Source organism: Chanodichthys erythropterus, chromosome 5 (genome assembly GCF_024489055.1).
Source record: "Chanodichthys erythropterus isolate Z2021 chromosome 5, ASM2448905v1, whole genome shotgun sequence".
Taxonomy (NCBI): domain Eukaryota; kingdom Metazoa; phylum Chordata; class Actinopteri; order Cypriniformes; family Xenocyprididae; genus Chanodichthys; species Chanodichthys erythropterus.
The window spans coordinates 10,088,739-10,101,450 of NC_090225.1; the positions used below are offsets into that span (position 1 = coordinate 10,088,739).

At 36.1% G+C, this 12,712-nt stretch overlaps 1 protein-coding gene across 1 annotated transcript in view; it reads left to right on the top strand.

Annotated features, from left to right (window-relative positions):
- The window catches only part of cdh23 (cadherin-related 23), a 256,259-nt gene that overhangs the window by 141,577 nt on the left and 101,970 nt on the right, over positions 1–12,712 (top strand). The window contains exons 10-11 of the mRNA XM_067386032.1: positions 400–588; positions 10,424–10,573. Of these exons, the coding sequence (XP_067242133.1) occupies positions 400–588; positions 10,424–10,573 (339 nt within the window). The remainder of the gene's footprint in view (positions 1–399; positions 589–10,423; positions 10,574–12,712) is intronic.

Here is a 12,712-nt window from a genome sequence, read left to right on the forward strand (position 1 = left end):
GTGTTCATATTTCAGGTGAACTGCACCAAAGTTTGTTTGGAAGTTGACAGAAACCAGGGCTCTCGGTCCACTTGTTTGGTGCCCATCAGCAGGGCTCTTCAATCTCTTCAGAAAGCACTTGTGATAAAATGAACAAATTCTAAATGATCACGTTCACCAACATAATTTTTGAAGGATCCAAAGACTATCTTGTTCTTCTGTGATCAACGTCTTCTGTGATCTTCACATGATCAACGTCGCAAAATCTCTGAAAATAGTTCTTACTAATTGTGCATTGAAATTGTTTAAAATCTTAAAATGTTCTCTTTATTTCTAGTTCTCCAGGTTTCCCTTTGCAGTCTGTTGTATGTATTGGGATTGCAGACATTAGATTAAAAATGACTTTCTGTCTCTGTGTAGGCAACAGAGCTGAATGACGACCGCACACCCACATCTGCCACCGTCATGACCACCTTCACCATCCTGCTGATCGATAAAAATGACAATCCACCCAGATTTAACAGCTCAGAGTATCGGGTCCTTATCACCGAGCTGGCGCAGGTCGGCTTCGCTCTGCCTCTGTACATACAGGTCGAAGACAAAGATGAGGTGAGACATACACACATACAAACTTTTAAAAGAGAATATTTTCCCCTTTAATGATTTCATGATACATATTAAATATTCAGATGCACAAGTATGCCTATAGCCTGTGAGTATATTGACTTTTGTTTCTTCCTGAAATTCCTTTGAGTAAAAGAAGCTGTTCGCAGAAATTTCTTTGTGCTGTACATGTTCTTTGAACATCACATTTTCTCCAACATAGAGTCTTCTGACGTCAAGGATTCTTGACCGGTCTCACTGCTCCCCTTTATGGCAGTAGCTTCGAAACAAGCTCGAATCAGTCAGATGTCAACCTTTCTCACCTGCTCACCCCCTATCAGTCATGCTTCAAACTAGTCACTCTTCTGAATCTGCACTCCTGGCTGTAAAGTGCTCAAGTCAGCAGCAACATGCTCGCATAACTCCATGCTAATTCTTTTCAAACTGTAAGCAGTTTTTGACACTGCCATCCACACATTTTGCTAGCAGAGATGGGCATTTCATAGTCAGCACTTATAGTTTTTGTTGTATGTGAATTGCAGGTCCAGGTCAGTTGGAATGGCTGACTTCCTCACCTTGATCCCTCACCACTGAGGGTTCATACAAAAATTGGTTCATACATAGTCACTTTTTTATGAAGAGCATTGTTTAATTTTTTGTATTATAATAAATTTTGATATTAAAAATGACAGTGATATGACTGTCCCGGTATTATAACGAAGAACTTTTTAGAAGGAATTCTAAGACAGAATGAAAACTATATGAAGTAGTTTGGCATTATCTTTCATAATTATTTTATTACTATTATTTATAATAATAATAATAATAATAATAATAATAATAATACAGCAACAAACTGCTTATTCTTATTATCATGCTCGCTAAACATGTCATTTTAAATTTAAAATATGTCAAGTTGTGGCACTCAAGCAGTTTTCTTTAAATGTGTTGGGTAGCAAAATTTGTGGCATGTATTTTTAGCAGTGTATTTTTTGAAGTGTTTGATTTGTGAACAAGTAAGTGTAAAAGCTAAGTCATGAGGGAGAAATATTTACCTAGGCTGTGTATCCAGTTGAGAGCTATATAAATGTTATGGCTTGTGAATATTAATGTCTGTAGGGAACATTAGTCAAGGTCCTGATGAAATGTGCAGGATGTTTCTTGCTTTCATGAGCATCATTTGCTGTGTTTGACACATTTTTGAAATAAGGTAATTCATTTTTATAGCTTTTATACTGAAAAACTTGGAATCTGTTTAGTAACTATCCATGGTAATTTCACTTAGGAAATAGATATTTTCAAATCTCAAGTCAAGAATTGAGGTAGGAATACTGCAAGACAGGGAAACACACTTAATACTTACTGGTATGTCAGGTTTTCATAGTCTGTTTTGGAGAGTTCTGACTCTAAATTCTGATTGGATTAAATACGTTCAGATCTGCTATTGAATGTTGACCTGCTTTAATCTGCTTTAACAAAAAAACAAACACACTTTGACATACATCCATGGTCTCTCACATGCCACCTACCACACTAGGACTTGTTTAGGGTTTAATTTACTTTTGAGTAGGTGAGATACAGCAGCAAATTATCACTAACCAGCAGAATCAATCAGAGATAAGAGCAGCACGAGTCAACTCGACATTGATTCCTGCTTTAAATTACTGGAACAGAGTGTGACAGATGAAGAGAGAGCGGCATATTAACATATTACTTACTGTATACTGCATACTGTGTTTTTTTATTGTTTTATTTTTTTATATAAAGTAAGGCATAAAGCAAGGTGAAACATTGAAAAAAAAATCTATGCTCAACAGGGCTGTGAAATATTTGAAAAATATTTTAAAATAGTATTACAAATTACATTTTTCTATTTTAATATATTTTAAAATATAATTTATTCTTGAGCAGTTTATTGCCCCTTTTGATCAATTTAATGCATCCTTGCAAAAGTAATCATTCATTGTATATAATCAAGAAAATCAGAATTCAGAGTTTGAATCATCCATTTTACACTGCTTATTCTGGCAGATGTCATCCAGGTATTCTATGCATGCAGGACATTTACATACTGTGCACAGTATACATATATTACACTCCAGAAATAATAAGAGTGGTATATTAGTATGCTCTATGAACATAGCTGGGTAATTAAACAGAAAGGTGGAAGTCAAGTGTGTTATCACCATCAGTCAGTAACTCTAACATTTTACTGTCCTGTCAGTTTTGATTGGCAAATCAAAATTATATTAGTCTTACTTTACTTTTCAGTCTTTGAGGGCATAAAAACAGCTCCTTTTTTGTTTTGAGCAGTGACCATTTCCTCTCACTCAAGAAATACAGTACCAGCTGTATATTAGAGGCATTTTCAGCTCTCTCAGCACAAGACCTTCTAAACACACTGGTGAGTAGAGATGGCAGCTCTTCAACACAGTGAGGCTTGACTCTGATCCTAATGCAAGATGAACAACAGTCTTCCAGAGGGTCTGAGAGTTCAGTAACCACCTCAGCCTCTATGTATGTGCATGTGTTTAGAGAGGCTTCTTGGGCTCAAGCCGGGTGTTTATTTGGGGATTGATGTTTAAGCTGTCCTTCTCTCTCCTTTACAGTTCTCTATTTTAGTTACTAAACGGATAGGATAGGATCTCAAGGTCTAAGCTTTTCAGTATAAAAGCTATAAAAATGAATTACCTTAATTCAGAAATGTGTCAAACACAGCAAATGATGCTCATGAATTGCAATTACTTGTATCTAACAACAGTATATGTATACTGTATATGTGGCTAGTGGTTTTCCAAAGTTACTAGCCACTCAGCATTTTCACTGGCCACAATTTTGACATCGAAACCATGGGGAAAAACTGCCATATAGATATTTCAATATTATCTCATAATTTGGCAGCAAGTATATTATGCTGCTGTCACTTTGACACATGGATCCAATATACTGTTGCACATGCATTAAAACAACTGAATGTGTTTAGGTGAAAACTCGCCTAGACCGGCATGTTGACATCATTTTGTGTGTATTTGACTATTTAAGGACAATATATAAGCAGCTTTATGCTTGCGCACTTTGGGTGTGATCACAAAATCTGTAGGAATGAGTACAATTATGCACAATACACACAATCCGCTGGTACACAGCTGGTATCGTGTGTCTGTTCTACGGAAAATTAGTATTTGGAAGCGTTTCAGATATTTCAATATCGATATATATATATATATACATATATATACAAACCCGATTCCAAATTGTGAATAAAAAAGGAATACAATAATTTACAATTCTCATAAACTTATAATTTATTCACAATAGAATATAGATAACATATCAAATGTTGAAAGTGAGGCATTTTGAAATGTCATGCCAAATATTGGCTCATTTTGGATTTCATGAGAGCTTCACATTCCAAAAAAGTTGGGACAGGTAGCAATAAGAGGCTGAAAAAGTTAAATGCACATATAAGGAACAGCCGGAGGACCAATTTGCAACTTGTTAGGTCAATTGGCAACATTTTTGGGTATAAAAAGAGCCTCTCAGAGTGGCATTGTCTCTGATGGGCAGAGGATCACCAATTCCTCCAATGCTTACCGTGTTTCCGAACTTTCTCTGTATGGTTCATCTTCAAACTTTCCTGCTGATGTGTGTGACAGGCAGCTTTTATCTTCTCTGTAGTGGTTCAGGCAAATGGACAGGCAATTACGCTTATGGCCAGTGAGTGTTGACATCCCTGCATATTGGATGGCTCTTTAAATAGCCCCCATCAGCTACAATGGCTCTCTAAGCGCTCCAAACAAAAACAAGGGGTTATTTTAACTGCCGATGTAATTCTGTCATCGATCTCGAGCGTCGTCCTCCATGTCGCCTGTGTTCCGAGGCTTTTAAGGGCACAAACGCGGCGAGAGGTTTCTTCTTTTCTGGAGTGCTTGACAGTTAGTGGTTTTGATTATGGATAGAGATGTGTGCTGGATGGTTTGCCTCTACTATGTGCTGTCACCCCAGTAGAAGCTGTCAGGTGGATCTTTAAAGTAAACGGTTTTGGGCAAAAAGAGCTGGGTTTTTGTGTGTGGTCAGGTTAGTCCAGGTTTAGATTTTGATTTTCTGTGATCACTGTGCACATTAACCAGTAACTATTTTGTTTTTTAGGCAGTTTCTAGTTAGGGCTGGGACAATACACTGATGCATTGCGAATCGAGAAATGATTCTGGATCGATTCTCTCTTTAATCATTTCTGAGCTTAGTTTTCAAAAGCAGATGGCACTGCGTACTTTAGAAACAGCCGTACTCAGCTTCCTTCCAATTCCTTACACATACCACTTGAACTTTCTATAAAATAATCATTCATAAAGTTCGAAAAGGTTGAAGCAAATTAACAGGGTGTTCTCAGCAGGTTGTATTCTGATGTGCAAGTACTTTGTCAGACCCAGCCAAATGCACGAGCGCTCTTCTTTGTGAGCATTTAAGCATGTGGTTAAAAACTAGGCTAGAGCGCCATCTGCTGTTAAAAACTAAGCTCAGAATCGATTTGCGATGCGTTGAAAATATCAGAACTGATTCACAAATCGTGATGCATCTATAGTATTGTCCCAGCCCTATCTTTAGGGTGTTCTAGCAAAATCCCTTTAAGGCAAGTCATTTCACTCGGCGGCCATCTTTGAAACGACTCTCGAGCATGCAAGTGCAGCTCCTATCTCTTTGAATGGGGAAACATGAAATTCTCCAAAGCTGTTTGCCAAGCTTTCGATTACATTTCATATTTGAAATCACCAATGAAATCTGACAACTGTCTCATAAATTTTGTTTCTAAACGCTTGAATCATGACAAAAAAGGCTTTTAGCAAGCTAATGCACATGCGCAGTCCTATCTTCCCGTTTCTATAGGAAGCGTGCGTCTGACTGTTTCTATAGGAACCGGAGCTTCTAACGGTCACTGCAGTAGCGTGATGACTTTACCAATCGGACTTACTCCGCCATATTGCACGTTGCACTTTCTCCCATTCAAAACAATACGAGTGCATTCAAATACAATACTTGTGTTATTCTATAGTCTTTGGTTCTAGGTTGTTGCTTTAGTATAGGGCAGTTTTAGGCAGTTGCTAAGGTGTTCTAGGTGGCTGCTAGGATAGCATAGCATAGCATAGAAAAAATTGATGAGAAATGAATCTCTGATGAGATATCTTTGATTTCAGTTTTTTGAAAGTGCCACAGAGTCATATTGCTTACTTCTGTTGCAGGAATCAACCAATTAATCATTTGCTTGTAGTTGTCTATGCATATTAAGACAAGATAGGAGAACATGTTTTAAAGGGAAAAAATTACACACATCACCTTAAAAGCTATAAAACCACTCCAATAGTCCATTACAGCATCTCAGGCAGCATGCTTTCAAACGGATGATCGTTCAGAGATAATGAGGTGTTATGTCAGCAACTGCAGTCTGTGTCTCTTCATTAGCATTAAGGTTAATGCAGATCAGAATGGAAGTCAGGATTAATGATTGTGTCAATCTGCACGACAATCAGCCGGCAGCTAGCTAGTGAGTTTGTACAACAACAAACTTTTAACTCTTTTAAAAAATAGTGTTTGTTGGGTCACATTTGCATTTGTATCTTTGTGTTTACAATCTTTTGCAGATCATAAAACAGGATGATTCAGAGAAGAATATCTGAACAAATGAATCTCTTGATTATGCGTGTATATAAGAGTATATGACGCAAACTCGTTTTGTCTCTCCTCATTTGTTTAGTGGCCGTTCATTCGGTCGGACTTCCCTCAGCAAGGCCTCCGGCTCTTTATTCACCTCCTCAATTACAGCATCCGGCCGTAGCAGCGGCGTGATGGAGGGATTTTCATAACTGAGGGATATAAAGCAGTGAATATCTCAGATTAACCTAGAGTGCTGGTCTCTTTAGCGAGGGCTAGTCTGTGGTTATCGTCCTTCATTTCACGCGCTCAATCTCTCTCTATTATTTTCTTGTTCATTCTGTGTTTTCCATTGTAAGGAAACACCTCGGGTTAAATGTTTATTGAACTCTGAAACTATTTTCTCTGTCCGGATCAATTCACCACGTTGCAGTCACAAACGGTTTCGCCTGCAAATGGAACCTGGCGGCGGGATGTGTGTGTGTTAGCGGTGTTCTTCATTAAGCATTGTGCTTTTATTTGTATATACAAATATTAGCACTGAGCAGTAGGGGAGACCGGGGAAGTTGAACAAGTATCTGATTTTTGATTCACAAATACTCTTTTCTCTAGCAGTGTTTTTTTTATTTATTTATTTTTTTAAATTTTATTTTATTTTATTTTATTTTATTTTATTTTATTTTATTTTATTTTATTTTATTTTATTTTATTTTATTTTATTTTATTTTATTTTATTTTATTCCTGTAAACTAAATTCCAAAACTATCATGTTTGTGATTACTGTTGGTTAAAAAAACGGTGTTATTTTAGCATTTATTATATACTTTTATAGTATTTATTAATACTTTGAATTCATTATATTTTCATTTATGTTTTGATTTTAAAAGTTTTAGTAATTTAGTTATGTGCTTTTTGTCATTTTTATTCATTCAATTTTTCTATTGGTATTTTTTTATTATCTAATATTTGTATTGGTATTTTTTCAGCTTTATTCAATTAATGAAAATTATTTTTAATAGTTTTAGTTCATCTTAACAGTGATAAACAAGTGAATACAATAAAGGCAAGAGTCAAGTATATAATTAATAAAGATTTTAACTTAATATATTTAAAAAAAAAAAACAACTGACCTTTTACAGTTTTTGCTGTTTGATTAATTGTTTTTTGTTTCAAAATTGTTTTAGTATTTAAATTTAGCTGAAAGCCTTGAGCTGTTTTGACAATTTACCCCATACAATGTATCAAACTGTTTTTTCCTCGTCAATAGTTGTGAAAAAGTTATATACATACACTGTGAAAAAATATTTTCATGATTTGTTAACACAACATTTTTTCTTTTGTCAAATCAACTTCAATAATTAATGTGGTTCATATAACATAATATTTTGAGTTTTTGTTGATTAAATCAATCGCCTTCATTGTATTAACTCAAATTTTTAATTTCAGTGAACTCAAAATTTTAAGGTAACCAGGTAACTTACTTTTTTAACTTAAACAAACAATTTTTTTTTTTTTTACAGTGAAGAGTCAAATGTGTGATAATTAGTTCAGGTCTCCCATATTGCTCCCATATCTCTATTTTTCACTCTTTTTTTTTTTTTTTAGCATTTATTATATCTTGAGATTTTAACCCTGATAAATGAACACAAGAAAGAACAATTTTTAATAACTTTAACATAATATAATTGTTTTAAATTTTGATGTAATATATAATATTTTATACTGGAACAATGTTCAAGACTCAGGGAAGAAGGAGGCAGGAAACAGCAAACAATCACCCTATAGCTTTAATAATAATAAACATAAACAACAAAATTAAAGTGGTAGCCCCTCACAGATGGCTGTCACTTATAAACATCATAAAACACAACATAAATGTCCCAGACCTGGTCCTCTCTCGTCCTTCTCTTTCATCACTCCTCCTTTTATCCTCCCAGAGGGACTCGAGACCGGTGTGGTGCGCAGGTGACGCTTGTTAGCACTTGCGCCACCGACCTCGTTCTGCTTCCGAGGCTCTCAGCCCCGCCCTGCTTGCCACAAATACCATATCAATTATCAGAAGTATTTATTGAAACAGGTTGAACCGATTGGCAATGATGCCCTCTCATACTGGTAAGTCACAAGCTGAATAGCTAAATTACTGTAATGAAACACTCTTTAGGAAGCTTAATGGCCAAATAAAAAGCACATTAAAACCGTTGCAATATTCAAAATTTTGCTTAGTTTTATATCGCCAGAAAAATAACTGCGAATGCATCCTAAACATTCACTATATCACCCAGCTCTAGCAAATATACTAGTAAACAGGGTTTGCAGGTCTAGTATGTTGGTTTGTCAGTGCCTGTGTGTGCGCGTGAGATCAGATAAGAGCAAAACCCTCAACCCATCTTCTCCTTTTTTGTGTGAGAGAGAGATTACGGCAAAAAAAAAAGAAAGAGAGAAGGAGACTCGAAGAGATGGAGTGATTGTAGAGACAGATAAGTGTGGACTTAGTAGAGATAAGCAGCAAGTAAACACACACAATAATCAATCACAGATTCTTCTCACCATGCTCAACATTATTGCTTTTTGAGTGTGTATGTGTTTATGTTTGTGGGGGAGGGAATGGGTATGCTTTCCTCACTTTCCGTCTGAACTATATTCCACATATTTCTTCTCGTCATAAGTTGTTTTGACAGCTCACGCAACTATGTGGTTTTCAGTCAGCAGATCTCGCCATCACTGTAACCGCCAGCTGTCTCACTCACGCATTAGCATTGTGTTTAATCAGAGTGTGTGATGCAGTGTGTACAGTATGAAAATTGCACTTTCTAAGATAGTGATGAGTCACCATTGAATTTACTTCCTGCCATATGTCCTGTCTTCCCCTCACCGGCTTCGCGGAAGAGAGAATGACACTAATGAGGGACTTCCTGTCATCTCTCCATTTGCTCGGGATATCTCTGTACCTGTAACGGCAACAAGAGACAGAAATTATTATTGCAGAACATTTTATTACTTTATTATGTGAGGTTTGAAGTTTTATTTTGGGTCCATCCGATAAAATCCCTTTCAAAACACACTCACACATTTGTTAGAGTGACGAGAGAGGAATTTTTGCAGGTGTGATGTACAGTTGATGCTAAATTTGGCTTTTTTATGAGATTTAAAGTTCTCACTCATGATTCCTTTAAGCATCAACAAATTGGGAGAAATTAAAGTAGACACAAATGAGTCACATGAAATCAACATTGACAATATTTTTTATGGATTATTTAAGGATTTATTATTAATGATTTAACTGTGCACATCATTATTTTTTTTTTTTTAAATTAATGTGCCCTCATAGACTTTAATCAAAATAATTTCCCCTCCCTCTTGCAGCAACATCTCTTATCTTCTGTGATGATTAGGCGAGTTCATCTGAGTTCGACCAATAGGAAACCACAACCATCCAATCAATTCCCCATGGTCAAAATCAAGTTCTGCCCTACATTTTTTCTTGTTTGAGAAGCCGTTTCCTTTGGATATAGTACTTCACAATAGGCAAAAAAATACTATCGCAACTTCCGTTTCATGCTGACTTTAAAATGAATGTAGATACTACCGCAAGGGCTGGGCAACCTGTCAATCACATGAGATCAACCAATAGCAAACCACGACCATCCAATCAATCCCCCATGGTCAAAATCAAGTTCTGCCCTACATTTGTTCTTGTTTGAGAAGCCGTTTCATTCTAATATACTTCACTATCGCAACTTCCATTTCATGCTGACTTTAAAATGAATATATATATTGCCGCAAGGGCGGGGCAACCTGTCACTCACATGAGATCAACCAATAGGAAACCACAACCATCCAACCATGGTCAAATCAAGTTCTGCCCTACATTTTTTCTTGTTTGAGAAGCTGTTTCTTTTGGATATAGTACTTCACAATAGGCAAAAAAGATTATCGCAACTTCCGTTACATGCTGACTTTAAAATGAATGTAGATAGCAGCTCAAAACATTTGGATGAGAAATATTTGAATCATGTTTAATTTTGATTGCAGGCATCTGGGCACAGTCTGAAATGATGTTGAGATCTCTTGTGAATTTTTTTTTTCTTAGGAGAAACACCGGAGGAGGAATGTTTGCTGCTCAGCTCTGTACAATGAAATACAAAATAGCAAACACATAATAATGGTGCAAAAATGACTGTGTCTGTCTCCACAGGGGGTGAACAGCATGTTTCAGGTGGTCCTGACAGGAAACAACTCTGAGCACTTCAGCATCTCTCCCACATCAGTGCAGGGCAGAGCTGACCTCCGCATGCGTGTGGCCATCCCGCTAGACTACGAAACCATCAGGAGCTACAGCTTTTCTGTGAGTGTAGAAATCACATATTCATTCATACAAATTTACTACTCAAATCTCACTTATTTAATCACTGGGTGATCTCATGAGTATTTATAGGTGCCATTCAAAAGTTTGGGATCGTTAAGATTTTTAAATATTATTGAAAGACGTCTCTAATGCTCACCAAGGCTTCATTTATTTAATGAAAAATACAATAAAAACAGTAATATTGTGAAATATTATGACAATTTGAAAGAACTGTTTGCTTGTCTATTTTAAAAAGTTAATAATTCATGTGATATCTACAAGCAAATATGTATAATATGCATTAGGCAAAAAAAAATACCGAATTGAATATGAGATGCAGATAGCATTACACATTACATGAACAACAGTAAAGTTCTGTCTTTTCTCAAGTTCATTGGATCTGTGCCCTTTTTATTTAAACATTTAGAATGCACTGAGACTAGATGATCATACTTGGGTAGTGTTTTTAGTGAAATAAACAGCGATTTAGAATGGAGAATACGAAATACAAATCGATTATTGGCAGTGCTGTCATGCTGCTGGAGTTCAGCTGTGTTTTTTCAGTTGATTTAGTTTAAATGACTGGAGCTGTTCCCTACAGCGATGGCCTTACTAGCTGAACTGACAAATGACTGCAATCTGCACCAGCACAAAACGCACAGAAACTGTTGTAGACCCATACAGGAGATTCCTTCAAACAGGCACTCCCTCAACCGGATTGTAGCCTTGTTTCTCGCAAACATCTGTTCTAATTCATCTAAAAGTCATGACTTTAGTGAGCTACTAATACATTTGGAAACTGAAAAGAAAAAAGAAAAAATTTTGATGACATGATTCCATCTAATCATGTCAGCAGTGAAATATGGAAGCTTGTTTTCGCCACTGAATAAACTTCACTGACTTTTATCTCACAATTCTGACTTTTTTCTCAAAATTGCGTGATATACTTGAAATAAAGTCAGAATTGCATGATATAAAGTCGCAATTACATGTTTATATATATATATATATATATATATATATATATATATATATATATATATATATATATATATATATATATATATATATGAATATATTTTTCTCAGAATCTCCAAAACCTAGGGAAACCTGCTGTTTAGTAGGCAGCTGTCTACCAGGGGAGCACTCTAACTGAAATGTAACCTCATGACTGATTTGAAACGCTTGATATAGACCCTTTTACTGTTTGTACACAATGATGACGTGGCAACGTATGCGCGCGCATTTTGGCAACGGAAGTGGTGTTGTTCCCCATAGGTTCGAACGTGTTAGCAACTCCGAAAGTGATATACAGCCATGGAAAAAAATTAAGAGACCACTCCAAGTTCAGAAATCAATGTTAAGTGGTCTCTTAATTTTTTCCATAGCTGTATATATATATACAGCTTCGCGAGCGGATTAAGCAACACAGACAGATAAAGTTATTTTAAAAAGTTGACTTTATCAAATGGTATCTGGCTATCAGATCCGTGTAGTCGAGTGGATAGAAGACGTTAGCAGATGGCCAAATACAGTGGCCAGATATATATACATAAACCAGGGCTCTCAAGTTTTAAAGACAGGCAAGAATGACAAATATCCAACAATATGACATGATTTTTAAAGTGACCAATAACATCGACGATGTAATACACTATAATTTATTTAGTGCTACTAAAATTATTAAGCCTATTTGGAGAGAGAGATGTTTAATGTGACAAAATGTTAGTCATCGTGTGATAACGAAAATATAACTAGGTCTAGACTACTGAGCAGGTGTTTTCAGTGAACAGGCTATAAAACTGTTGACTAAGTTCAGACACTCATGAAAAACTGATGCTGATTAACTGGGAAACATTCGCTAACAGCAGTCAAGTTGTCATTGTTTGTGTCAAACAAGCTGTGAATTTGTTGTAACATTAAAATAGGAGATCATGACTTACTCTGTGCTCAAAGTGATGCTCAGAGCTCCAGTGTTTTCCTCTGTGGGTGAACGAGGATGATGGTGAACAATTCCAGGATATGCTTTTTTTTTCATTGGTTGTAGCGTTAAATCTTACCCAGATACAATAGTGCTATTTTCTGATTGGCTACTCTTTCTTTTTTTGATTGGCTGATAAGTGGCAGGCTACTCCAGGG